General features: G+C 38.6%; 1 protein-coding gene and 1 long non-coding RNA gene across 2 annotated transcripts in view; one reads left to right on the top strand and one right to left on the bottom strand.

Annotated features, from left to right (window-relative positions):
* The window catches only part of LOC127000212 (uncharacterized), a 69,014-nt gene extending 49,880 nt beyond the window's left edge, over positions 1 to 19,134 (top strand). The window contains exons 6-7 of the mRNA XM_050863629.1: positions 6,507 to 6,663; positions 15,176 to 19,134. Coding sequence (XP_050719586.1) covers positions 6,507 to 6,663; positions 15,176 to 15,282 — 264 coding nt within the window. The 3' untranslated portion in view covers positions 15,283 to 19,134. The remainder of the gene's footprint in view (positions 1 to 6,506; positions 6,664 to 15,175) is intronic.
* A 2,288-nt stretch (positions 19,135 to 21,422) lies between these two features.
* Positions 21,423 to 23,670, bottom strand: LOC127000213 (uncharacterized). The gene is made up of 2 exons (XR_007753816.1): positions 22,269 to 23,670; positions 21,423 to 22,130 (listed from the first exon to the last, which is right to left on the bottom strand). It is a non-coding gene; the product is annotated as an uncharacterized LOC127000213 (long non-coding RNA).
* Between the last annotated feature and the right edge of the window lie 2,711 nt (positions 23,671 to 26,381).

Raw genomic sequence — 26,381 nt, forward strand, 5'->3', positions numbered from 1 at the left:
AGATTGAAACACGAAAACCGAGAAAGAGAAACACGAATCAACGAAAATAAAAAAGATTGGACGAAAACTGGAAGACAAAAAGACGAAGAAAACGAAAGACAAGAACGAGATAGAAAGAAGAAAAATGAAAACGAGAAACGAAGAATGAAAATGAAATACGGAAAAAAATATAAAAAGGAAAAACAAGGACAAAGGAAAAGTAGGAGGAAAAATTAGAACAAAAAAAAAAACGCAAAAAAATAGAAAGAAAAATCAGAACAAAAAAAAATAAGAACAAAAACAAGATAGAAGAAGGAAATAAAGAACGAAAAACAAGAAAACAAGAAAGAAAAATAAAAAAATAAAAAAAGAAGGAAAAGTAAGAGAACAAGCAAGAAAACAAGAAAAAAGGAACGAAAATCAAAACAGAATGGAAAAAAAATAAAATAAAACAATGAAAATAAGGATGAGTGAGATGATCAAGAGGAAGAGGAAGAGGACGAAAACAAAAACGAGTGAGATAACGATGACGAGGGCGAGGACGAGGAAGAGGAAGAGGAAGAGTGGAATGATGAAGAGGACGACTAAGAAGAGGACGATGAATGAGATGATAAAATGGACGAGGAAGAGGAAGAGGACGAGAACTGTCAGTGAGATGAAGAGGAAGGGAAAGAGTGAGATGATAAAAATGTCGAGGAAGAGGAAGAAGACGAGGACAGACAGTGAGATGAAGAGGAAAGGAAAGAGTGAGATGATAAAGATGACGAGGAAGAGGAGGAGGAGGAGGAGGAAGAAAACCAGAATAAAAAAAAATGAAGATAAGGAGGAGTAAAGCGTTATGGAAAATGAGGAAAACGACGAGATGAGTGAGATGAAGAGGAAGAGGAAGAAGAGGAGGAGGAGGAGGAAGAGAACGAGGACGAAAGAAAACAAGAATAAAAAAATGAAGATAAGGAGGAGTAAAGCGATATGAAAAATGAGGAAAACGACGAGATGAGTGAGATGAAGAGGAAGAGGAAGAGTGAGATGATAAACAGGAAGAGGAAAATGATGAAGAGAACGAGAACGAAAGAAAACAATACAAAAAAATGAAGATAAGAATAAGTAAAGCGATATGGAAAATGAGGAAAACGACGAGATGAGTGAGATGAAGAGGAGGAGGAGGAGTGAGATGATAAACAGGAAGAGGAAAATGATGAAAAGAACGAGAACGAAAGAAAACAATACAAAAAAATGAAGATAAGAAGAAGTAAAGCGATATGGAAAATGAGGAAAACGACGAGACGAGTGAGATGAAGAGGAAGAGGAAGAGTGAGATGATAAACAGGAAGAGGAAAATGATGAAGAGAACGAGAACGAAAGAAAACAATAAAAAAAATGAAGATAAGAAGAAGTAAAGCGATACGGAAAATGAGCAAAACGACGAGATGAGTGAGATGAAGAGGAAGAGGAAGAGGAAGAGGAAGAGGAGGAGGAGGAGGAAGAGGACAAGGACGAATGAAAACAATACAAAAAAAATGAAGATAAGGAGGAGTAAAGCGATATGGAAAATGAGGAAAACGACGAGTGAGATGAAAAGGAAGAGGAAGAGGAAGAGTGAGATGATAAACAGGAAGAGGAAGATGATGACGAGGACGAGGATGAGGCGGCCGCTGCTGATGGCCGCCGGGATGAGGCCGCAACTTGTCTCTCTGTCTGATGATAAACTGACGCAATTACGCAATTACCTGACGCGGCGTAATAATGAGGTGGCGACCCGTAACGGCGGGCGTGAGGCATGGTTACGGCACAAGTTCGACCCCCCTCCCCTAACCCTTGACCCCTCTTCCCTTCCCTCCCTTACCGCTCTTCCCCTCTCCCTCTTTCCTCTTCCTCTCTCCCTCTTCCCCTCTCCCTCTTCCCTCTCTTTCTCTGCTCTTTCCCTCTCCCTCTTTCCTCTTGCCCTCTCCCTCTTCCCTTCTCTCTTCCCTTTCTTTTTCTCTGGCTTACTTAATCTCCCTCCCTCACTCCCTCTCATTCTCATTCTCCCTCTCCTTCCTTCCCTCCCTCCCCTTCTTCTTTTCCCTCCCTCCTTACCCCCTAACCGCTCTTTCCCTCTCCCTTTTTCCTCTTCTTCTCTCCCTCTTTCCTTCTCTCTTGCCTCTCTCTCACGCTTACTTAATCTCCCTACCTCACTCCCTCTCATTCTCCCTCCCTCCCCTTCCCTTTCTCCTCTTCCCTCCCTCCTTACCCCCTTACCGCTCTTCCACTCTCCCTTTTTCCTCTTCCCCTCTCCCTCTTCCCTCTCTCTTCCCTCTCTTACTTAATCTCCCTACCTCACTTTCTCTCATTCTCATTCCCCCTCTCCTTCCCTCCCTCCCTCCCCTTGTCCCTCTCTTCCCCTCTTCCCTCTTTCTCCTCTCTCCCTCACTCCTCTTTCCTTTCCTCTTCTCTCTTCCCTCCCATTTTCTCTCCTCCACTCCCATACCTTTCCTCCCTCTCTTACCCCCCTCTCCCCTCCACCCCTTCTCATCTCCCCTCTTCCCTTTCTATTTCACTCCTCTCTTCCCCCTTCTCCCCTCCCCCTTCTCCTTTCTCTCCCCCCTTTCCCCTTCTCTCTCTCTCTCCTTCCCTTCTCTTCTTCTCTGTTATCCTTGTCTCTCTATCTCTCTCTTTCTCACTCACTCAATCTCACTCGCTCGCTCTCAAATCTTATTCTCCTTCTCTTCTTCTCACGTCCTTTGTTTTGTTTTTTCTTCTTCCTCCTGTTTTATTTTTCCTTCTCATTCCCAACTATTTTTTTTCTTCCTTTCCCATTCTCTTTCTTTCTCTGTCATTCATTTATATTCTCTTCCTCATTCCCTGTTTTTTCGTTCCCTTTCTCCTCTTCCTCCTTCTCCTACTTCTCTTCCTCCTTCTCCGCCTTCTCTTCCTTTCACTCTCCCTTCCATGTCTACTCTTCTTCCTCTCTTTCCCTCTCTCCCTCCCCATTCCATTTTCTTGTTTATTCCCTCCTCGTTTCCCTTTTCCTTTTTTCTCTTTTCTTTCCCCTTCTCTTTTTATCTCAGTTTTCCTTTTTTTCTCTCGTTATCTCCTTTCCTTCTTTTATCTATACCTTTATCTTCTTCCTTACTTTTTTTGTTATTGTTTTTTTTTTTCAAGTTCTTCCTTCCTTCCTTCTTCCCTTTCCTTCCTTCTGTTTTCCTCCTCCATTACCTCCTCCTCTTCCTCTTCGTCTTGTCATATATTTTCTTCTTTATCTCCTCTCTCCCTCCATTTTCATCCCACATTCCCTCCATACACTTTTTCCCTCTCTCTTCTTCCCCTTTATCATATTCTCTCCATCCCACTTCCTTCCATATTTTCTCTTTTTTTTCCTCTCTCTCTCTCCTTCATTTCATTCTTTTCGTCTTAACTTCTACTAAGCTCCCTCCCTCTCTCTCCCTCCCTCTTCTCTCTCCCTCCATCTCTATTTTTTCTTTAGCTCCTTATCTCGACCCTTTCCTTCTCATTTTCTCCTCCTTATTCCTTTCCCTAATCACAGTTCCTCCTCCTCCTCCTCCTCCTCCTCCTCCTCCTCCTTTTTCTTCGCTTCTTTCTTTTTCGTCTTTTCTGACATCTTCCTTTTCTTCTGATTTATCTGCTCCTCCTTCAGTTTTCCTTCTTTTCTTCCTTTTCTTCATATTTTACTTCTTTTTCTTTATATTTCATTTTTCTTCGCTTTTTTTTCTTCTTTTTCTTCTTCCTCTCCTTCTTTCTTCTTTTTCTTCTTCTTCTTCTTCTTCTTCTTCCTCTCCTTCTGTTTTCTTCTTCTTCTTCTTCTTCTTCTTCTTCTTCTTCTTCTTCTTCTTCTTTCTGCTTCTTCTTCTTCTTCTTCTTCTTCTTCTTCTTCTTCTTCTTCTTCTTCTTCTTCTTCTTCTTCTTCTTCTTCTTCTTCTTCTTCTTCTTCTTCTTCACCACCTCTTCCACCCGCTCCTTCATCCAGTCCTCCTCTTCCTGCTCCTCCTCTACCTCCTCCTCCTCCTCCTCCTCCTCCTCCTCCTCTCTTTACCTGGCCGTCATAATCCTGAACTTAACTCTTTTTCACAACGGCCGCCAATCACGTTGTTAGTCACGGAAATAGGGATCACGTGACCTCATTAAGCTGTCACGTGATTAGCCCTACTTTGAGGAGGGGGGGAGGGAAAGGGGGAGGGGATCATTAATTGGTCGATATTCTTTTTTTATTTGGTTGTTTTTTGTTTTTTGTTTGTTTTTCTTGGCTTTTTTTTTCTTTTTTTTTAAGGTCAGTTGATGGGGAAGGTAAGAGGGATTTTTTCTTTTTTTCTTTTTCTTTTTTTCTCTAGTGTGTTTCTTCTCTTCTGTCATATTTTCTGTTTTTGTTTGTTTGTTTGTTTGTTTGTCTCTTTCTGTCTTTCTTTCTCTCCTTTCTCTCTCTCTTTCTCTTTCTTTCCTTCTTTCTTTCTCTCTCTTGTTTCTTTTTTCTCTCTTTTTTTATCTTTCTTTTTTCCTTTCTTTGACTTTATTTTTTTTGTTTCTCCTTTCTTTATTTTTTCTTTCTTTCTTTCTCTCAATCATTCGTTTTCTTACTTATGCCTTTATTTTTCTATATTTTATCTCTCTACTATTTATCCTACTTTACTTTTTCTCTTCTTTTCCTTTAGTTTTTATCTTTTTATATGTAAACTTCCTTCTACTTTATTTTCTCTTACTTTTCTCTTTTATTCGGTGCAAAGTAAATTATTCCATATATATTTTCCTTTCATTTCTTTTTTTTTTCTTTTTTTTTCTCTACTGCTTACTCTACCCTCTCCTTTTCTCTTCTTTCCTCTACATTTTCTTATTTTCTCTTGTTATTTTATCTTATATTTAAAATTGCTTCGTTTTTTTATTTTTTTATTTTGTTTTCTTTTTCGGGTTAGATTTTTGTTTTCCTCTACTTTTTCTCTTCTTTCCTTTTCTTTTTATTCTTTTTTCTTAAGCTTTTTCTCCTATGTAAAATCTGCCTCTTTTGTTTTTCATTTTTTCTCTCTTGTTTTATTTTTTTCGGGTTTAAATTAAAGTAAGGTTATTTTTTTCTTTTCCTTGCATTCATTTTATTATTATTTTTCTCTTTTTCTCTTTTACTTACTCTAATCCCTCCTTTTTCTCTTCCTTTCCTCTACTTTTCATTCTTTTCTTCAGTATTATTTTCTTTTCTACGTAAAATTTCCTTCTACTTTTATTCTTTTTTTTTTCTCTATTGCTTTGCTTTCTCTTTTTCGGGTTTAAATCTTTTCAGTCTTGTTAATTAAAGGCTTGGAACGCTTAATGGGCAGTGATTTATTGTGTTAGTGTGTGTGTGTGTGTGTGTGTGTTCTTTGTTGTGTCCGCCATGATTTTTTTTGTGTGCGAGTGCTTAATTTTTTTTTTATTTGTTTTTCGTCTTTTTTGTGTATGTTGAAACTGTTTTTGTTGTTGTTTCCCTCGTTTTTTTACCTTTTTTTTTGTTTTCTTTCTGAATTTTTATTAACATTTTTTCGTTTTATCTTTTTGTATTTTTAACCTTTTTATCGTGTGTGTTTATTTCTTTGTTTATTTTTGTTTTGTTTTAAGTTTGTTTTTTCGTGTTTATTTTTTTTCTTTTCCATCTTATTTTTTTTTTGTGTGTGTTTATTTATTTTTTGTATGTTTTCTGTCATCTTTTTTGTGTGTATTTCATCTTTTTTTGTTTGTTTGTTTTTCGTATGATTTTATTTTGTGTGTAATCTTTCTTTTGTTCCATGATTTTTTTTTTTTGTGTGTGTGCGTTAATGAGATGCATCCTTAGGGGTCATTAAGGGGCTTCATTAGTTGCTGTGGGTCAAGGTATTATTAGTCACGGCAGGAAGGTATTTGAGCATCATACTGTTGTTATCATCATTGATATCATCATCATTATTATTTTCCCTGCAATAAATTTCCTCTCCTACAAATGTTTTCTCGTCCTTGTCTCCCTTTAATATACTCCTTCCCTTGTCTCTTTTCTGTTATCTTTTTTTTACAAATCTCAACCCGTTTTTCATATCATTTATCCTTAACCTTTTTTCTCCATCATTGGGCTCATTCTCTTCCAACTTAACTTCTTCCTCCTTCTTCTCCTTCTCCTCTCCTCGTTTTTTTTTTCAAGGTCTTCCTCCTTCTCTTCCTTCTCCTCCTTCTCCTTCTCCTCAATTCCGTTATCTCCATTTCCATATCAAAACCGTTTGTTCCTTATCCTCCTTTTCCTTATCTTTCCTTCTCCTTAATTATTTTCTCCTTCATATTGATCTTCATATTCACAGACCTCTTCCCTCTCCTCCTCTTTTTTTCTCCTTCGTTTCCTCCTCCTCAGTTCATTTATTTTCCCTCACAAATCACAACCCTTTCTTCCTTACTCTAATTTTCTCTATATTTCTTTTAATCACATACCTCTTCCTCCTCTTCCTTCTCCTCGTCCTACTGATTCTCCTCCTCCTCCTTCCTCTTCTCCTCCTATGCCGCCTTCCTTCTCCTCCTCCTCCTCATCTCCTCGTCTCCCACTTCCGCAGGAGCTGGAGGTCGAGGTGCAGGAGGCGTGGCTGGGTCGGGGCGTCATGACACTCTCCTGCCACGTCAGTATCGCGCACGTCTACCACCGCACGGAGAACCTGACGCTGCTGCACGCCGACCACCCCCAACCAGCGGGCTTCGGGTGGTTCTCCTCGGGTAAGCTGAAGGAGGAGGAGGAGGAGGGGGATAAGGGAGAAATGGGTTGTGATATGGATTGAGAGATGACTGAGTTGAAGAGGAGGAAAAGGAGGAGGAGATGGAAGAGGAGGAGGAGGAGGAGGAGGAGGAGGACGTGGAAGAGGAAGAGGAAGGGGAAGAGGAGGAGCAAAGGGAGGGGGAGGAGGAGGAGGGAGCGCTTTCACTAATTTGTACGCACTCGCCATTCCATTTAGTACGCACCAGTTCCATCTTCCGAACAAAATTGATGATCTCTTTGCCTCCCTCCTTTATTTCCTTTCACAAGATCAGCATTTTTCCGAGCTTTTGTTACATTTGTTTTTAATCTACCCCGCGCTGTCCCCTTCCACCTTTAAACAATAACGGCAATAACTGGAAGTGTTCAGTAAATGACGATCTACCTTGCAGCGTTACCAAATTATCGTACTCAGTTACTCAGCACATCGTAATAACTTTAACTAGAATCGCGTTATCTGTGTGCCTACGAAAGTTTTGGGCCCTGGAACTGATGAATGCGATGTTTTGAGTACGATAATATGGTAACGCTGATACCTTGATTTCCTCACCTTCGCTCTTCCCTCTTGGATACAACTATGGGACAACCTTATATGTACTGTCTTTCCTCCTTCCTACGACCTCAGCTTTTTCAATAGGGGAGTATGAAGACATCTTTCGTAATAAACTGATGATCTGTATTCCTCCTCTATTCCTTCTCCACAAGATCAGTATTTTTTTACGAGCTCGGTTTGATTTGGCTTTCCTCCGCCTCCAGTCCAGTCCAGTCCAGTAGTAGGCGTGGGATTGCCTTTGTAACTGCTCCCACTTATGGTCCTTATTCTTGTTTCTTGAGTATTGATTGGCGTTGTTGTGTCTCGCCCTATCTCGTTTTACCTTACCTTTAATTGACAAACTATGGGACAGCCTTATATGTACTCTCTTTCCTCCTTCCTACGACTTTAACTTTTTCAATGGGGGAGAATCAAGACACTTCTCCAACAAAGCTGATAACCTCTTTAGTTTCTTCTTTTCCCTTTCCCAAGATCAGCATTTTTAGGAGTCTTATCTGGTTTTACTCCTCTCTGTCTCTTCTAGTTTTCCCCTGCCCCGTCTCTTCTACCTTAAAGCAATAAAAGGTGTAATTGGGAGTGCTCACTAACTGGCGTGCACACCTTGATCCCTTCACCCTGATTGTCTCCCCGGAGTGTTCAGCGGGTATGGGCGTGTTAGGCGTTTCCCTCTCCGGTTGATCAGGTGGTGAAGGCCCCCGGAGGCTTTTGGGGTCCCGATGAGGTGCAATTTAAAGGGATTTCGCTGTGTTTTGAAGGGGTTCTGGTGCCGTTTTGTGGTTGGGTTGGAGTCGTTTGCGCGGCTGAATGGAGGACGTTGCCGGGAAGTGTAATCAATGTTGGGCAAAGGCAAAGGTTAAGTGAGGAAATGGCCGTGTCCGTGGAAATTACCGGGCTGAATTTTGCTGCCCGTGATACATCGTGATACAGAGAGAGCGAATGTTCTTTTTTGTTTTACTTTTTTTGTTACTGAGCTGAGAGTGAAATATTATCATCGTTTCCTTGTACGTTAGTGAATCAGTAAAGGGCCGTGTAGTTACTGAATTTTGCTGGCCGTGATACATCGTGATACAGAGAGAGTGAAAAGGTCGGTTGGTTAGTGAGATAAAAAGTGAAATATTATCATTGCTTTGTCCATCAGCGAATCAGTAAAGGGTCGTGTGGCTCGGTGCAAAGTGGAGTTTTTCATATATATTTTCCTTTGATTTATTTTTGCCGCCCGCAAAAGAATTTAGCGGAAGGTATTGTTTTCAGTTGTGTAAATTGGTTTGTTTGTTTTTTATTTATTTTTGTCTGTAACGCGATAACTTCCGAACCATTACAGCTAGGATGTTGAAACTTCATAGGTGGACTACTAATGGCCCCACACAGGACAAGTTCGATTTTCAAGGTCAAAGGTCAAAGGTCAAGCTCACCGAGGTCAAAAATAAAACTGGCAGGAGTTTTGAGAGGTGAAACAGGGCATTTATTTTTTCATCATTTATTTTTACCCTTGAGCTGCTTCCTGGACTTTCTTTCAAGTGGAGAGTATCAAGACACCTCTCCACCCGAAATTGACCTCTCTTTTGGCCATTCATCTATTCTTTCTCATACAGGAGCAGTGATTAGCGGGCCTTTATTTTTTTCTCATTTATTTTTGCCCTTGAACAGGAGAGTATCAAAACATCTCTCCACCCGAAATTGACCTCTCTTTTGGCCATTCATCTATTTTTTTTTATTTTTTTTTTATTTTTACGTTGTTGCCTATTGCGCCGGTAGGCATCTTCCCGGTGGGGCCTGATGGTCGGCCCAAGGCTTCTTCCAGGTGGGGCCTGATGGTCGGCCCAGCCCGTTCTGGCGCAGGCGAGTGTTTATAGTGGCGCCATCTTGCATTGGCTCATGCTGGCCCCCGGAACTCGTTCTTGATTCGCTTGGACGGCTTCCTCTAGAGTCTGGGTTGATGGGTGGTCTTCAGGACAGCATGTGGGTAGTTTTAAGCCACTCGGCGGTGACTGAAAAATCCGAGTGGTAGCGTGAGGATTCGAACCCGCGTCGTCCATCACGCGGCGAATATGGGTCCAGTACGCTATCACTTCGGCCACCGCCTACCCAACAGGAGCAGTGATTAGCGGGCCTTTATTTTTTTTCTCATTTATTTTTGCCCTTGAACAGGAGAGTATCAAGACACCTCTCCAACCGAAATTGACCTCTCTTTGGCCACTCATCTCTTCTTTCTTATATAGCGGGCCTTTATTTATTTCTCTCATTTAGTTTTGCCCTTCAGTGCTTCCTTTACTGTTAAAAAAAAAGGAATTATATACCTATTGTTTTTTCTCTCATTTATTTTTACCCTTGAACTTCTTCCTTTACTGTAAAAAAAAAAAAAAAGAGCTCTACACCACTTATTTTTCCTCTCATTTATTTTTACCCTTGATCTCCTTCCTTTACTGTAAAAAAAAAAAAAAGAATTATTTATAACTTTTATTTTTCCTCTCATTTATTTTTACCCTTGATCTCCTTCCTTTACCGTAAAAAAAAAATTCTACACCACTTATCTTTTCATTATTTATATTTTCCTTGAGTTGCTTCCTTTACTGTAAAAAAAAAAAAAAGGAATTCTATACCACCTGTTTTCCCTCTCATTAATGTCTGCCCTTGAGTTGCTTCCTTTACTGTAAAAAAAAGCAATTCTATACCACCTATTTTCCCTCTCATTAATGTTTGCCCTTGAGTTGATTCCTTTACTGTAAAAAAAAAAAAAAGAATTCTACATCACCTTTTTCCACACTTCGTTAATCAATGCGGTGAAAGGGCAAAGGTTAATTAAGTGGAAGTGTTCGCGTGTGTGAAAGCGACCAAATCAAACCTTTTTTCCTGGCCGCTTGAACGTAGTAATGTTTTAAGAAGTACCGGAACGAGTGCGGTTATTTTTCTCATCTTTTTTTCTGTGTGTGTGTGTGTGTGTGTGTGTGTGTGTGTGTGTGTGTGTGTGTGTGTGTGTGTGTGTGTGTGTGTGTGTGTATTTACCTATTTGTATTTACCTAGTTCTAGTTTTACAGGGCCTGGGCTTACGCTCGTGTGGTCCCGTCTCCGTATCTCTATTTGTCCAACTTTTTTTTTTGTGTGTATTTATTTTAGTGAGTCAGGTAATGCTGCAAAAGTAATTACCTTCGCTTCCTTATCTAACCCTTGTCTCCTTTCCTCTCTCTCTCTCTCTCTCTCTCTCTCTCTCTCTCTCTCTCTCTCTCTCTCTCTCTCTCTCTCTCTCTCTCTCTCTCTCTCTCTCTCTCTCTCTCTCTCTCTCTCTCTCTCTCTCTCTCTCTCTCTCTCTCTCTCTCTCTCTCTCTCTCTCTCTCTCTCTCTCTCTCTCTCTCTCTCTCTCTCTCTCTCTCTCTCTCTCTCTCTCTCTCTCTCTCTCTCTCTCTCTCTCTCTCTCTCTCTCTCTCTCTCTCTCTCTCTCTCTCTCTCTCTTCCTTATCCCTTTCCCTTTTCTTCCTTCCTCCCTCTTCTTCCTCTCCCTCTCCTCTCTTTCTTAACTCATTTCTCTTCTCTCTTTCTCTCCTTCTATCTTTTAATGAAGCACACAAGTTAATTATATTTCACTTCCCTATCCACCCCTTTCTTCCTCTCTTTCCCTCTCTTTCTTTCCTTTCCCTCTTCCTCTACCTTTATCCTTCACTTCCTTATCCAACCCTACCTCCTCTCTCCCTCCCTCTACCCTTCTCTTCACTTCCCTATCCAACCCTTCCCTCCTCTCTCTCTTCCTCTCGCTCTCTCTCCCTCTCTCACTGAAATACACAAATGCTCGCTAAAAGGTGTTCTGGTGCTGTTCTCTGTGTTTCTAATCGTCGGCGTGCAGCGGAGAGGAGAGCATTGGGAAGAAGTGTAATTAAACCGATGAAAAAAGGCAAAGGTTAAGTGAGGAAGCGTTCGTGTCTGTGGAAATTACCGCGTTGAAAGTTGTTGTTGTTGTTGTTGTTGTTGTTGTTGTTGTTGTTGTTTTCCTGCCTGAGAGGACGTTGTGATGCACTGAAGAAATAATGAACAGGATCAGTTAGTTTTTTTTATTTTTTTTATGCTGGACCATTGTTGTTGTTGTGCTTTATTAATCAGTGCGGGGAAAGGCAATGATGGAGAGTGTTCGTGGCTGTGGATTTTGCTGTTATTATTATTATTATTATTATTATTATTATTATTATTATTATTATTATAGTAGTAGTAGTAGTAGCAGTGGTAGTTGTAGTAGCAGTGGTAGTAGCAGCAGCAGCAGCAGCAGTAGTAGTAGTAGTAGTAGTAGTAGTAGTAGTAGTAGTAGTAGTAGTAGTAGTAGTAGTAGTAGTAGTAGTAGAGGAAATGGTGCAAATAGGGGCTACCATTTTTTTTCTCCAAATATCTTTGGGTTTTAACGGCGGTTAAAGAAACTACTATCCGCAATACAGAATATGTTATGTTTACTATACGCTAAGCGTGCAACGTCCTTTAATATCAATTCAGTTTTCTGTAAAATAACTTTTTTATTCAATTACTCAAAATCACTGTTCGTTAAATGGTGGTGCAAATATGGGCTACTTATATAAAATATTTTTAATGGTGTGTATAAACGGGTTAGAGGTGGAAAAACTGAATGCCACAGATACCTATAATTAATTTATTTTTCACACCCAGCCGTAAGTAATCGCAGATGAAAGAAAACTTACTCCTTTTCAGTATTGTAATAAAATATTCCCGTAGATTATTTTGTTATGTGAAAAAATGTTTGGAAAAAAAAAGCTTTTAACTTGTAATGATTTACAACAGGGACACACATGCATCCATCTCAGCTCCTGCACACTCATTGTGTGCCCGCAGTGAACACATCATACACTGAACCCACAGTTCACCTCTTTCATCATCAGAAAACTTCCCGTCAGCGAAAAGGCAGGCAGCATCTTCATCTCCTGGCTTTTGTGTCCCAACAGACATTTCTATCTCACTGTCTCACTGTCAACGTCCTGTAAAATAATTGCACCAGGTCCTCCGTCTAAATCCTCAGTATATTCTTCCCTACCAATTTGGTTGTGTCTCTGTATTATGGATTTTTCTTTGGTCTGCTCTTCCCTGAATAAAAAATCTAAACTCTTCTTCGGTCTCTCCACATTTGACTTCCTTAGAGATTCATTTAGTGGTTTCTTGTAAGGTTTTCCTGTTATGGGACACGCCCCAGCTCTCTTCCGACCCCTGTTACTCGTCCTCTTTCTGATGGCTGGAGCCAATATCGGCACCAGGTAGGGTAGCCCATATTACCAGCATCAAGCCATATTTCAAATATGAGTAGTATCAACAGATGTTTAATATTTGAGAATAAAATATATGCTTACTTTAAAGTTCAATTCTGAAACTTATCACTTGACCTTAGAAATTAAACTAATAAGATAGCTTATGCATGGAAAAAGAAAAGAAAAATTCCTTTGAAAATAAACTTAAACACTGATAAAAATGATCATGAGCGTCACGCATCTGTCCAGTAGGCTGATCGCCGCCCAACTGAAAACATAAGTTCGTTGCCTTGAAAGTAATGATTCATATGTCTCCCATCAAGATACAGGGCGTCACACAGCTAGAATCTCGTTTGCCCATATCTACACCCTAGCCCATATTTGCACACTTCCTCTAGTATTAGTAATAGTAGTAGCAGTAGTAGTAGTAGTAGTAGTAGTAGCAGTAGAAGTAGTAGTAGTAGTAGCAGTAGAAGTAGTAGTAGTAGTAGTAGTAGTTGTTGTTGTAGCAGTAGTAGTAGTAATAGTAGTAGTAGCAGTAGTAGTAGTAGTAGTAGTAGCAGCAGCAGTAGTACAAGACTAATCTCCTTGTGGCCTCCGGAAATAGGTGATGTGAGGACCGAAAACGCCTGAGAATGTGAAAAAACACTCATGAGAACCGACTAATCTCCTCTGCGGCCTTTGGAAATAGCTGATGTCTGAGAATACAGGCAGGCTAGTCTGTCATACCTTATCTTACCTAACCTTTCCTTTACCTGCCTTCTCTGCCTTATCGCTGTACGCACCTTTCGCCACTCGCTCTCTCCTCACCTGGCGCTTCCTAAACTCCTCGCCGCTCTTATCTAAACACGAACTAACTTATAATTGGCGAACTTAAGCGGAAAACTTAGAACATCGTAACGTCGTAATACACATCCATTTAGAAGCCGAATCTGTTGTTGCTGTTGGCGGGTTTTTTTTTCGTAGATTTCTTTCGTTGCCGAGTTATGTAATTCGAAAGTTTGGTGAGTAAGTTTCTATTGCTTAAGATTTTGTGTTTAACTTTGCATTTAGTGAATATATAAATTGATGTGGGCTCTTTGGTGTAGATGCTAATGACGATGATGGTAAGGGTGGTGTAGATAACGAATATAATAAAGTTGTTTAATAAGCTTGAGGGTTGTTTGGTGTAGAACTGTAGGTAATAATAATGAAGATGATGGTGATAGTAATGGTTGTGTAGATAGTGGTTATGGGAGTTGTTTGGTAATGCTTGAATATAGTGTAGAAAAGTGGAAAAGGAAGAAGAAGAGAAAAAAGAAGTTAAGGAGGGAAATGGAGAGGGAGAGAAGAAAGTAGTTGTTTGTTAAATTTGAATATATTGTAGAAAAGAAGAAAAGGAAAAGGGAGAGAAAAAAGAAGTTAGAAAAGGAAATGGGGAGGGAGAGAAGAAAGTAGTTGTTTGTTAAGTTTGAATATATTGTAGAAAAGAAGAAAAGGAAGAGGGAGAGAAAAAAGAAGTTAGAAAAGGAAATGGGGAGGGAGAGAAGAAAGTAGTTGTTTGTTAAGTTTGAATATATTGTAGAAAAGAAGAAAAGGAAGAGGGAGAGAAAAAAGAAGTCAGAAAGGGAAATGGAGAGGGAGAGGAGAAAGTAGTTGCTTGTTAAATTTGAATATATTGTAGAAAAGAGGAAATTGAGAGGGAGAGAAGAAAGTAGATGTTTGTTAAGTTTGAATATATTGTAGAAAAGAGGAAAAGGAAGAGGAGGGAAATTGAGAGGGAGAGAAGAAAGAAGTATGAAGTGGAAGAAAAAAAGAAAAGGAGTGAGAAAATGAGTTGTCTTGTAGAGCTAAGTTTTATGATCTTGTAGAAAGTCACTTGTTGTATTTATTATTAGTTTTTACAGTAAAGGAAACAGTTCAAGGGCAAAAAAAAAAAATAATAATAAAATCCTCAAATCACTGCTCCTATAAAAAAGAGTTGAGAGGAGTGGTCAAAAGAGGTCAGTTTCGGAAGTAGAAGTGCCCTGATATTTATACTAGTGAGGTTCTGTCATTAGAGGTTTATGAACTACCAAGGTTACTTTTTTTAGTGGTAATGTGTGGCTAATGAGTTTGATAGCACCGTAGAGTTGATATCTTCATTAATTAGTCTTGCTTAATTAGTCTGTAGAGAAAGATGTAGTTTTCATGTTAATTCAAAATGGTTGTCTTTGCTTCCCCATCCAACCTTTCCCTTTCTTCCTTTCTTTCTTCCGTTTCTCTCTCTCTCTCTCTCTCTCTCTCTCTCTCTCTCTCTCTCTCTCTCTCTCTCTCTCTCTCTCTCTCTCTCTCTCTCTCTCTCTCTCTCTCTCTCTCTCTCTCTCTCTCCTTCTATCTTTCCCTTTCACTCTACCTTCTCTCCGTTTTTCTCTCCCGTCCTAATACTTTCCATCCTAACATCTCTCCATACCTTCTTCCTCTCTCCTCCCTCACTCTCTTCTTTCCTCCCATTTCTCTCCCTCGCACATTTCCTCCCTCCCTCCCCATTTATAACCCTCTGTTCCTCTCTCTTCCTTCCCTTCCACATTCCCTTCTCTCCCTCTCCTCTTTCCCTTCCACTATCTCTTTTCTCTCTCCTATCTCTTCCTCAATCCCTTCTTCTCTCCCTCCTATCCCTCCCTTGCTCTTATTACTTCCCTCCCTTCCTCTTTCCCTCCCTCCCTCCCCCAGGCTCCTCCCCCAGCGGCTCCCTGATGCTGCTCCTGCTCCCCGCCGCCCTGCTGTGTTGCTGCTGCCGCGCCTCCTGCTGCTGCCTGGGTGATGCCGCGCTCTTGTAAGGCTCCACAAGACACGTGTTCGCTGCCCTTGACCTTCTTCGCCTCCGCCTCCGCCACGTTCTCCTCCTCCTCCTCCTCCTCCTTCTTCACCGCCTCCTCCATCTTCTTCGCGGCTTTCTTTACCTCTCTTCTTCATTGCCTCCACCTCCACCTCCTCCTCCTCCTTCACCGCTTCCTTTTCCTCCTCCTTCAGCATCTTCATCTTCATCCCTCTTCCATCTCCTCCTTCTTCATTGCTTCCTTCATTGACTTCATCGCCTCCTCCTCCTCCTCCTCCTCCTCCTCCTTCACGATTTCCTCTATTCATCTTCCTTCGTCTCCTCCACCTCTTCCTCCTTCATCGCCGTCCTTCATTTTCATTGCCTCCTCCTCCTCCTCCTCCTCCTCTTCCTCGGCTCCTTCATCGCCCGCCACACCCCCGTCTCTCGAGTGTTTTGTTCCTGGCAAGAAAAACCGCTTCAAGAAAAACGACATAAAGTGACCCAACTCGATCTGCCCCTTGAGACACCTTCAGAGAGCCAGCACCTCCTCCTCCTCCTCCTCCTCCTCCTCCTCCTCCTCCTCCTTCCCTTCATTTCTTGGACTTCTTGTTTTTTTCTTCTCTCTCCCGCTTCTATTTGGTCTTCTTCTTCCTCCTCCTCCTTCTCTTCTTCCTCACTCACTCACTCAATTACTCAGTCGGTCGTTTCTTTCTTGTTTCCTCTTTCATTTTTTCTTTTATTTTTTATTTCATTTTGTTGTATCCTTCCTTTGTGATTTCTTTCTCTTCATTTCAACATTTCTTTTACTCTTCCTTCTTCTTCTTCTTCTTTTTCTCTTCCTTATTGAGTCTTTTTCTCTAACTTTTTTATTCCTTCTTCGATACTTCCCTCTTCTCTCCTCTTTTTTTTCAGCCTTTTTCCCATTCTTGTTTTCTCTCCCACTCGCTTCCTTTTCTCTCTCCCTTTATTCCTTTTCATCTCTTTTTACCTTTATTATATTTTTTATTCTCTTCCTTCCATGTCTTTCTTCGTTATTCCTTCGTTATTCCTCCTCCTCCTTCCTTTCCTTTCCTTTCCTTTCCTTTCTTCCTTCTACATCATCATCTTTTTTTCCCTTCTTACTATCCCCCTCCTCCTCTTTCTCCTCTCTTTGTTTAGCTGTAGTGCCTATGATCGTTTCTCCCTTTCTAGCATCCTCCCTTTTTCCTCCTTGCTGTCTTCTTTCTCTTCTTCCTTTTTCTCCTCCCTCCATTTAGCTGTAGTGCCTGACCCCATACCTCCCTTCGGCGTCCCTTCTGCCATGGCTTTCACCGCTGTCACCGCTACTGCTACGCGCCGCCGCTACCGCCTCCCCGCCGCTGATGCCCCGTCTCGTCGCTGCCCTCGCCGCTGTCCCACGTAGCGCAAGATGTCGCAGGTTGATCAAGAACGTGCGACGGAGGCCTGAGCGCTGCGTTACGTGTGGAAGTGTTAAACGTGTACACTACGGAAACTTAACCCGTGTTCTTGTGTGTGAAATCCCTTTGAAACACCTTTTTTTACGTTGGAGACAGACTTTAAGGGCTGAAGACACGTTAAGAAGAGAAAATGAAGCCCAGAAAAGCTGCTCCGATGAAAGAAATTTAGTGAGGAAGCCAAAGAAAAGATGATGAAATGTGTAGGGTCAAATTTTCCTTTCTTCCATTATCTGAAACCTTTTTTTACGTGGAGACAGACTTCAAGGGCTGAACAGAGAGTAAAGAAAGAAAATAAAGCCCAGAATAAGCTGCTCCGGTGAAAGAAACCAAAACAGAACGCTAAAAAGATATACCAAGATGAGAAGGGTCTTGTGGGAAGTAATTTGAATGATTTTTTTTATGGTGGAGACAGACTTTGAGGGCTGAACAGAGAGTAAAAAGAGAAAATAAACCCCTTAATAAGCTGTCCCAATGAAGGAAACTAATGAAGGAAAACAATGCCAAGATGTGAAGGGTCAAATTTTCCTTTCTTCCAGTGATGTCTTGTAGGAAATCCCTTTGAAACACCATTTTTTTCGGTGAAGACAGACTTTTAGGGGCAGAACGCAGAGTAAGAAGAGAAATCAAAGCCCACAAGAAGCTACTCCGGTGAAAGAAACTAAAGAAAGGACGCGAAAGAAAAGATACGCAGTGAAGAAGGAGCAAATTCTCTTCCAGTGGTGTTAGAAGGATGCCTAAGAAAGAGTACTAAGAAAAAAAGGTTCAGATTCTCTTCCAGTGGTGTATGAAGGAATCCAAACAAAACATGCCAAGAAAAGAAGGGTTAAATTTTCTTCCAGTGGTGTTAGGACGATGCCAAAGAAAAAATACAAAGAGAAGAAGGATCCAATTCTCTTCCAATGGTGTTAAAAGGATGTCAAGGAAAAGATACCAAGAAAAATAGGGTCTGATTCTCTTCCAGTGGTGTTAGAAGCATGCCAAAGATAAGATACCAAGATATAAAGGGTCAAATTCTCCTTTCTTCCAGTGGTGTCTTGAAACTCCCCCCCTCGTGCAAGACCAGGAGTCACACGAAGGACATCCATAACCTTGCATCATCACTCTACCGTGGAAACTAATTGAGCAGGTTACCCCTTTAAAAGTAGTTCATGCCGAAAAAAATGACGTGTTTATGATGCTAATGATGCTCCTGATCTGAAAAGTGTGGCGTGTGTGTGTTTGTGTATGTGTGCGTATGTGTGTGTGTTTGTGTGTGTTGTGGTTTTGGGAGAGGAGAAGAGTGTAAACGTTAAGAGTGTAAACGTTAGGAGTGTAAACGTTCATCGTGGAGTGAAGTGTGGCGGAGTGTGGCTGAAGGGAAAGCAGTGTGAAGAATAAGATAACAGTGTGACGGAGTAGGGCGGAGTGTGACGGAGGAGTGCGACGGAGTAAGACGAAGACTGACCGAGTGAAACGCAGAGAAAGACGAAAATTGACAGAGGAAGACGAAGAGAAAGACGAAGACTGTCGGGGTGTGACGAAGAGAAAGACGAACAGTGACAAAAAGTAAGACGGAGAAGGACGGAGTGTGACGCAGGGAGACATTGTGACGGAGTAAGAAGGAAAGTAACGAAAGAGACCGAATAATGTATAAGCTAAAGGGGGACGAAGTAGAATGCAATGATGAAGGGGACGAGATAATAGGAAAAGGGACAGACTGAAGTGTTGCGTGACGAAATGGAACTGAAAACAACAACGCAGTAAAGCGAAATGTAAAGAAGTAGCACGCGAGAGGACAGACAAAGAAGTGTAATATGGCGGAATGGGAAAAAAGAAGAATGTGAAGCGTGAGGATTAAAAATGTGGAAGCAAAAGAGAAAGTGAGAACAAAGGAGATGTGGAGCGTGAAGAAACGTGGAAATAAAGGAGAAAAGAGAAGATGGGAATGTGAAGCGTGAGGAAACGTAGTAAAAATAGAGGAAGGCGAAAATAAAGAAATATGAAACGAAAGGAAACATAAATCTAAGAGAAAAAGGCAAACAAAAAGGGAATGTGAGTTGAGAAGACAAAGAGGTAAAAGAGAAACCGAAGAAAAAGGGATGTGAAGGGTCAAGAAACACGGAAATAAAAGAGAAATAAGAAAAGGGGAAAAAAGTGAGTGTGGTGTGAGAAGACAAAGTTAAAGAGAAAGGAGAAAAAGAGAGTATGAAGTGGAAATAAAAGAGAAAGGAAAAAAAAGATGACATTAAACTTTATACCAGAACTAAAAAAAATCGTATGAGTTAATAAAAATGTCACAAATAAATAAATACGTAGAAGTTAATAAAAATGTCACAAATAAATAAATACGTAGAAGTTAATAAAAATGTCATAGATAAATAAGAAGAAACTAATAAAAATGTCACAAATAAATAAGAAGGAATTAATAAAAAAAAATGTCACAAATAAATAAGAAGAAATGACTAAAAACGTCACAGATTAATACGAAGAAACTAATGAAAAAAATGTCCCTAATAAATAATGCAAGAAATGAAAAATAATGTCCCAAATAAATAAAACAAGAAATGAATAAAAATGTCGCAAATAAATAAAAGAAGAAATGAATAAAAATGTCCCAAATAAATAAAAGAAGAAATGAATAAAAATGTCCCAAATAAATAAAACAAAAAATGAATAAAAATGTCGCAAATAAATAAAAGAAGAAATGAATAAAAATGTCGCAAATAAATAAAAGAAAAAATGAATAAAAATGTCCCAAATAAATACGAAGAAATGAAAAATATTGTACAAAACCAGATCTTCAACCCACACAAAAAAACGAACGTAATAAAAAAGAAGTGAAGTCGAGACATGACCTTTTATCACAAGAAGAAAAAGAAAGAAAACAAAACAAAAAAATGAGCGTTACGGTATAAAAAATAAGTAAAGAAATAAAATAGGACAGCTGGAAAATAAATGAAAAGAAAAAAATGAACGATACAGTATATAAAAAAAGAAAAAGAAAAAAATAATGGAAATAGATAAAATAAGATAAACAAAAAATCAATAAAAGTAAATAAATGAACGATACGGTAAATAAAAAAATAATAACTAAATAAAACAAAATAAAGAAAAAAGAAAAAAAATAACGAGAATCGGTCACCAGCGGAAAACCGAAATAAGCTGAACATGTCTCATCGATACCAACCTAACCGAAAGAAAAAAACGTCAATAAAAATTCGTATATGATATTAAGGGAGCATATAACCTGCGTGGCCTCCCTCGCTACCCGGAAACTCCATAACGCAATATCGAAGTGAAGTCAAGCTAGTGAAAAATGTCTCTGTGAAATTCGAGAACCAGCGAAACCTAATTTTGGTGAACCTTTAACTTTCCCGACCGTCTTGTGGAATTTGAGTTCACCCACACACCTGGGAACACCTGAGAGAGAGAGAGAGAGAGAGAGAGAGAGAGAGAGAGAGAAACAGAGCATTAAACACGTAGAAGCGATAAAGTGATGATTGTGATAATTAAACGAATGATAAAAGAGTTGAACGTGCTACTTATTTCACTGCTAAACGACATTATAAGTGAGAAAAGTGTGTGTGTGAGAGAGAATCACACACACACACACACACACACACACACACACACACACACACACACACACACACACACACACACACACACACACGCCGTTTCCTCGAGGTGTAGACTTTAGGAAGAAATAAATAAAATAAGAAGAGAAATTATCGATCGAGAGTCAACGTCATCCTTTATATTTCTACCCTTTCAACATGCAGCGTCTTCCCTCGCCCCGAAGTAGAGTTAGATTCCGCTACGTGGTGTTCAGTAGTCTGTATTTGTTTGATCCGATTCTCTTTATGATTGGAGTAACTGTTTTATAAGCACGAGTTTGATTGACCTGTAGGTTATGTATTTGTCTCATTCGATTCTTTATTATTGGATTAACTGTTTTTTTCTTTGCAAATGTTATATGGTTGATTTCTAACGGTTTTATATTTTGTTTCATTTTTTTTTTTTTATTGGATTAACTGTTTTATCTTCACGAATGTCTTAGGATTGGTTTGTGACAGTTCTATACTTATTTTATTTACAGTAAAGGAAACAGCTCAAGGGCAAAAACAAACATGAAAACAAGGCCCGCTAATCACTGCTCCTTTGTTCCTTTTTTTTATTGGATAAGCTGTTTTTTTTATACCTACGAGTTATTTATGATTAATTCGTGGTATTTCTAACTTGGCTTTCATTCAGTTCTATCTTGCTATTAATTGACTGTCTCCATGGTCTTTGTTTTATTCAGTTATTCAATATTGGACAAATTGTTTTAGCTTTAAGAATTAGTTATGATTAAATTTGTGATATTTCTAACTTGCTTTTCATTCAGTTATAGCGTGACATTTATTACTTTATTCGTGGTCAGTTAGTTACATATTTATAACGATTTTCTTACTTTTTTTGTGTTTCTTGTTTTTTTTTGTTTTGTTTTTTGTTTTTGTTTTTTTGTCTTTCAGTGTATTTCTTTTTTATCCCTTTGTTCTTTTTTATTTCCTATTTTGTTTCTCTTTTTATTCTTTTCTTTATATATATTCCTATTTTATTCCTTTTTATTCCCTTCTTATTCCTATTTTATTCCTGTCTTATTCCCTGTTTATTCCTTTTCATTCCTTTTTTTTTCGGAAGTGTTTAAGTTCCATTACTAATCAATCTTCTTAAGTGGGGGTTTTTTTTATTCCTTTATTATTCCTATTTTATTCCTGTTTTCTTCCCTTTTTATTCCTTTTCATTCCTTTTTTTTCGGAAATGTTTGATAAGTTCCATTACTAATCTTTTTACGTGTAATTGTGTGACCTAAACGGACTGCTGAACGCTTGTATATATACACCTAAACTTAAGGCTAGGTTAAGCATTTTTTCCACACAAAGTTTAAGGGAATTTGTAACACACTTTCTTTTTCATTTTCTCGTTTACGTTGAGTAGGTTTGCTATTTCGTTCTATGTATTTGCTCTTCATGTCTATACCGAATTATCAGCCTTGCAACCACACAAAGTAAAAATTCGCAAGTATAGTAAATTTGTAACATACTTTCTTTCTCGTTTTCTCGTTTACGTTGAGTAGGTTTGGTATTTCGTTCAATGTATTTGCTCTTCACGTCTGTGCCGAATTATCAACCTTGCAACCACACAAAGTTAAAATTCGCAAGGGTAGTAAATTTGAAACGTTTAAACTTCTTTTTTTCGTTTTTTCGTTTACGTTGAGAATGAAGGAAAATAATGCCAAGATGTAAAGGGTCAAATTTTCCTTTCTTCCAGTGATGTCTTGTAGGAAATCCCTTTGAAACACCATTTTTTTGGGGGGCAGAGTAGGTTTGAGTAGGTTTGATATTTCGTCTTGTGTATTCACTTTTCACATCTTTACCGAATTATCAACCTTTCAACCACACAATGTTAAAATTCACGAGTATAAAACATTTGTAACTTTTTATTTTCTCGTTTTCTTGTTTAGGATAAGTTGGTTTGGTAATTCGTCTTGTGTATTCCCTTTTCACATCTTTACCCATTTATCAACCTTTCAACCACACAAAGTTAAAATTCGCGAGTATAAAACATTTGTAACTTCTTATCTTCTCGTGTTCTTGTTTAGGATAAGTTGGTATGGTATTTCGTTATATGTATTCGCTCTTCACATCTTTACAGAATTACCAACCTTTCAACCACACAAAGTAAAATTCGCGAGTATAATACATCTGTAACATACTTATTTTTCCTCGTTATTTTGTTTTCGTTGAGTAGCTTTGATATTTCGTCTTCTGTATTCGCTATCCACACCTACAGCTACCGAATTATCAGCATTTATTTCATTTTTAATTGCACTACGTTGTCTTCGTTATAGCAAACCTGTAATATATTTATTTTCTCTCGTTCTCTCTTCTACGTTGAGAAAGTTTGATATTTCATGCTACGTATTCGCTATTCACATTTTTTACCGAATAATCCGCGTTTCTTTTAATACTGATTGTATGTTGACTCGTTCATGTCTTTGCTATTTACATGTTTACCGAATTTTCAGCGTTGTTTACGTTTGTCTTCGCTATCTACATGCCTACCGAATTATGAACGTTTCTTTATACTCCTAATTCGTCCATGTCTCGGCTATTCACATGTTCACCGACTTACCAACCTTATCTTATACTGCTGATTCTAAGTTGTCTTCGTTCGTCTCGGTTTTAGAAGGTTAAGATGTCGCTGGTTTCTCTTTTCTTCGTCCAGGTAAAATTTGTTGTTGATTTCAGGTGTGGCGTGTCCCTGTCGCCCTCAGTTGTAGAGTTAAATCCTGTTAAGTGGTATTCAGTAGTCTATGTTTTGTTTCATTCGATTCTCTATGGCTGGACTAACTGTTTTACCTTCACAAGTTATATGATTGACCTGTGAGTTATGTTTTTGTTTCGTTGTTTCATTCATACATGTACATAGTTATAAATACATACCAAAGTGTACCTCTGACCTCATTCCTACCTGAGGAGAGAGAGAGAGAGAGAGAGAGTTTGTGTGAGTGTCTGTTTCTCCACAACGCTGTATCAAACAAAGACGTATATATGTTTGTGTGTTTGTAATATATAGGCAGTAATGTCTGCGTACACGTGTATATACTGTATGCATAATTATAAATACACACAGGTACACATACACAGGTTCACACACATACGCACATACATAAATACATACACACAAGCACAAACACACAAACACAAACAGATAAACAGGCAGGCAAATGATGCACAGGAAATGTTCGTATAAACTGCAAATTTCCTCTTTTAAAATACACACACACACACACACACACACACACACACACACACACACACACACACACACACACACACATTACTATAGGCCGTGATAGCAGTAACTAGGGTCTTCCTCCATCGATGTTAAACACAGTTGTAATGTTGGCAAAATAAAAACATATCCGCGTTTACCTGGACTTAATTTGCACCTTGCTAATTGCAGGTAAATTTGTTGCTGTTGCTGATGATGCCGATGATTTAAAATTCTCTATCCGGTAAGAATATTGGTTATAGTAGTAGTAGTAGAAGTGTTGGTAGTAGTAGTAGTAGTAGTAGTAGTAGTAGTAGTAGTAGTAATTGTTGTTGTTGTTGTTGTATTTGTAGTTCAGTATTTCTGGTGGTAATTAAGAGGAAAAACTTATTCTGCAATTGTCATTTTCATCGTAATAAAAGAAAAAAATATTACTATAATTATATATTATTATTATTATTATTATTATTATTATTATTATTATTATTATTATTATTATTATTATTATTATTATTATTATTATTATTATCATTATTACTTTTGTTACTACACACACACACACACACACACACACACACACACACACACACACACACACACACACACACACACACACACACACACACACACACACACACACACACACACACACACACACACACACGCACACACACACACACGTCTTGCCGCAGTCTCCACAAAGGTTTTATTTTTATCCCTTCGTTTAATTATCGAAAAGAAAACAAAAAGGAACTCTTCGGCTGCTTTAAATTGACCGTGATTGGCGGTTATTACTGCCAATCAGCTGTGTTCCTCTCTCTCTCTCTCTCTCTCTCTCTCTCTCTCGTAATACAGAGAGAGAGAGAGAGAGAGAGAGAGAGAGAGAGAGAGAGAGAGAGAGAGAGAGAGAGAGAGAATCCCCTCGCACAAAACACAGGGTAATCGATTAAAACGGCCAATTAGATGGATCAGGTTATGTCTTCCAGGTTTAATCTACCCGAGACGAGAAGACAATGACACATAACAATTAAACACACACACACACACACACACACACACACACACACACACACACACACACACACACACACACACACACACACACACATAAGCATGCCACACCTCTGGAACTAATTCAATCATTCGTTTTATGGTGTGTGTGTGTGTGTGTGGGGGTGTTTCTTTGTTTTTTGTTCGTGGTCTGTCTCCTTTGTAATACACACACACACACACACACACACACACACACACACACACACACACACACACACACACACACACACACACACACACACACAGAGAGACACACAGACAGCTTTACATAGGCAAGAAGTGCAATTAGAGGAAGAGCAGGAAGAGGAAGAAAAGAAAAATGATGCTGAAGGAGGAGAAGGAGTAAACAGAAGATCAGGAGTTGGAGAGTTACCATGACAACCTAATCCAATACCTTTCCCAATCCCTCTTCACAGGTGACCAAGAATGGACCCCCACCTTTGTGTTCTCTAATCAGCATAGTATTAGTGTCACGCCGCCGCGCCGGAACTGACATTAAATTTCAATTACCCAATATTGAAAAAAGAAACTAATCATACGTTTTCATTATGCAAAACCGGCCACCATACAAACTATCTTTTAATGAAGCTCTTAAAATATGCCATAATAATTGTATAATGGTAGTTTTGTGGATATGCTGCCTATCACTTACCGTCCTTTAATTAGTCTCTGAAATGGCCCGAAATTAATTATTCATAAATGATTAACTGGGTTTTTAAATGAAGTTGTTTTTTTTAATAGGTAAAATAATTTGTAGATCGTTTTGGAAATAATCTGCCAGTCACTTTTTTTCGCCTTTTAAAAGTTTGTTTATTAAAAAAAATATATTGTTTAGTGAGTAATTCTATTTTCATTTATTTTTATTATCAAAGGTCTTCTCGTAATTCAATAACTATAAATACTTTTGATCACGTAATAATAAGCTTCTATTAGGTGCTCATTTATCTTTACTATCAAAAGTTCTTCATGTAATTCAATAGCTAATCATTTTTTTTTTTTTACAGTAAAGGAAGCAGTTCAAGGGAAAAAAAACTAATGAAAAAAAAAGCCCGCTACTCACTGCTCCTACAAAAGAGTCAAGAGGAATGGCCGAAAGATAGGTCAATTTTGGGTGGAGAATAATACTTTCAATCACTTAATATAACGTCAAAATGAGCGTCTAATTGGTGCCAAATCGATCTCTTATTTTATTTTTATATATCTTAATTATGAAAAGTTCTTCGTGTAGTTCAATAGCCAGTAATACTTTCGATCACTTAATATAACGTCAAAATGAGCTTCTAATTGGTGCCAAATGGAACTCTTATTTTATTTTTATTTATCTTAATTATGAAAACCTCTTCGTGTAGTTCAGTAGCCAATAATACTTTCGATCACTTAATACAACGTCATGATAAGCTGTTAATGTGTGCCAGAGTGAATTATTATTATTGTTTATTGATCATTTATATCTTCATTTATTTTTATTATAAAAAAAATTTCATATAAGTCAATAGCTATAAATATTATCGATCACATAACGTCATTATGAGCTTCTAATGTTGCCAGAATGACTTATTATTGTTAGTAAGCTATTTTATTTTTATTTATATTATCAAAAGTTCTTCATGTAATTCAGTAGTTATAAACATTTCCGATCACTGAGAATAATAACACGTGAAGCATTTAAGTGTTCAACAATATCAAGTGAATTTGTTATAAATTCATCGTTGTATATATGTTTATCTTACGTATCTATTCTACAGGCAAAGTTAGGCACAGGTAAAGTAAAGGAAAAATAGGAAATTCGTAAAGTAATTCGTTAAAACTC

This window comes from Eriocheir sinensis, chromosome 18 (genome assembly GCF_024679095.1).
Source record: "Eriocheir sinensis breed Jianghai 21 chromosome 18, ASM2467909v1, whole genome shotgun sequence".
NCBI lineage: Eukaryota > Metazoa > Arthropoda > Malacostraca > Decapoda > Varunidae > Eriocheir > Eriocheir sinensis.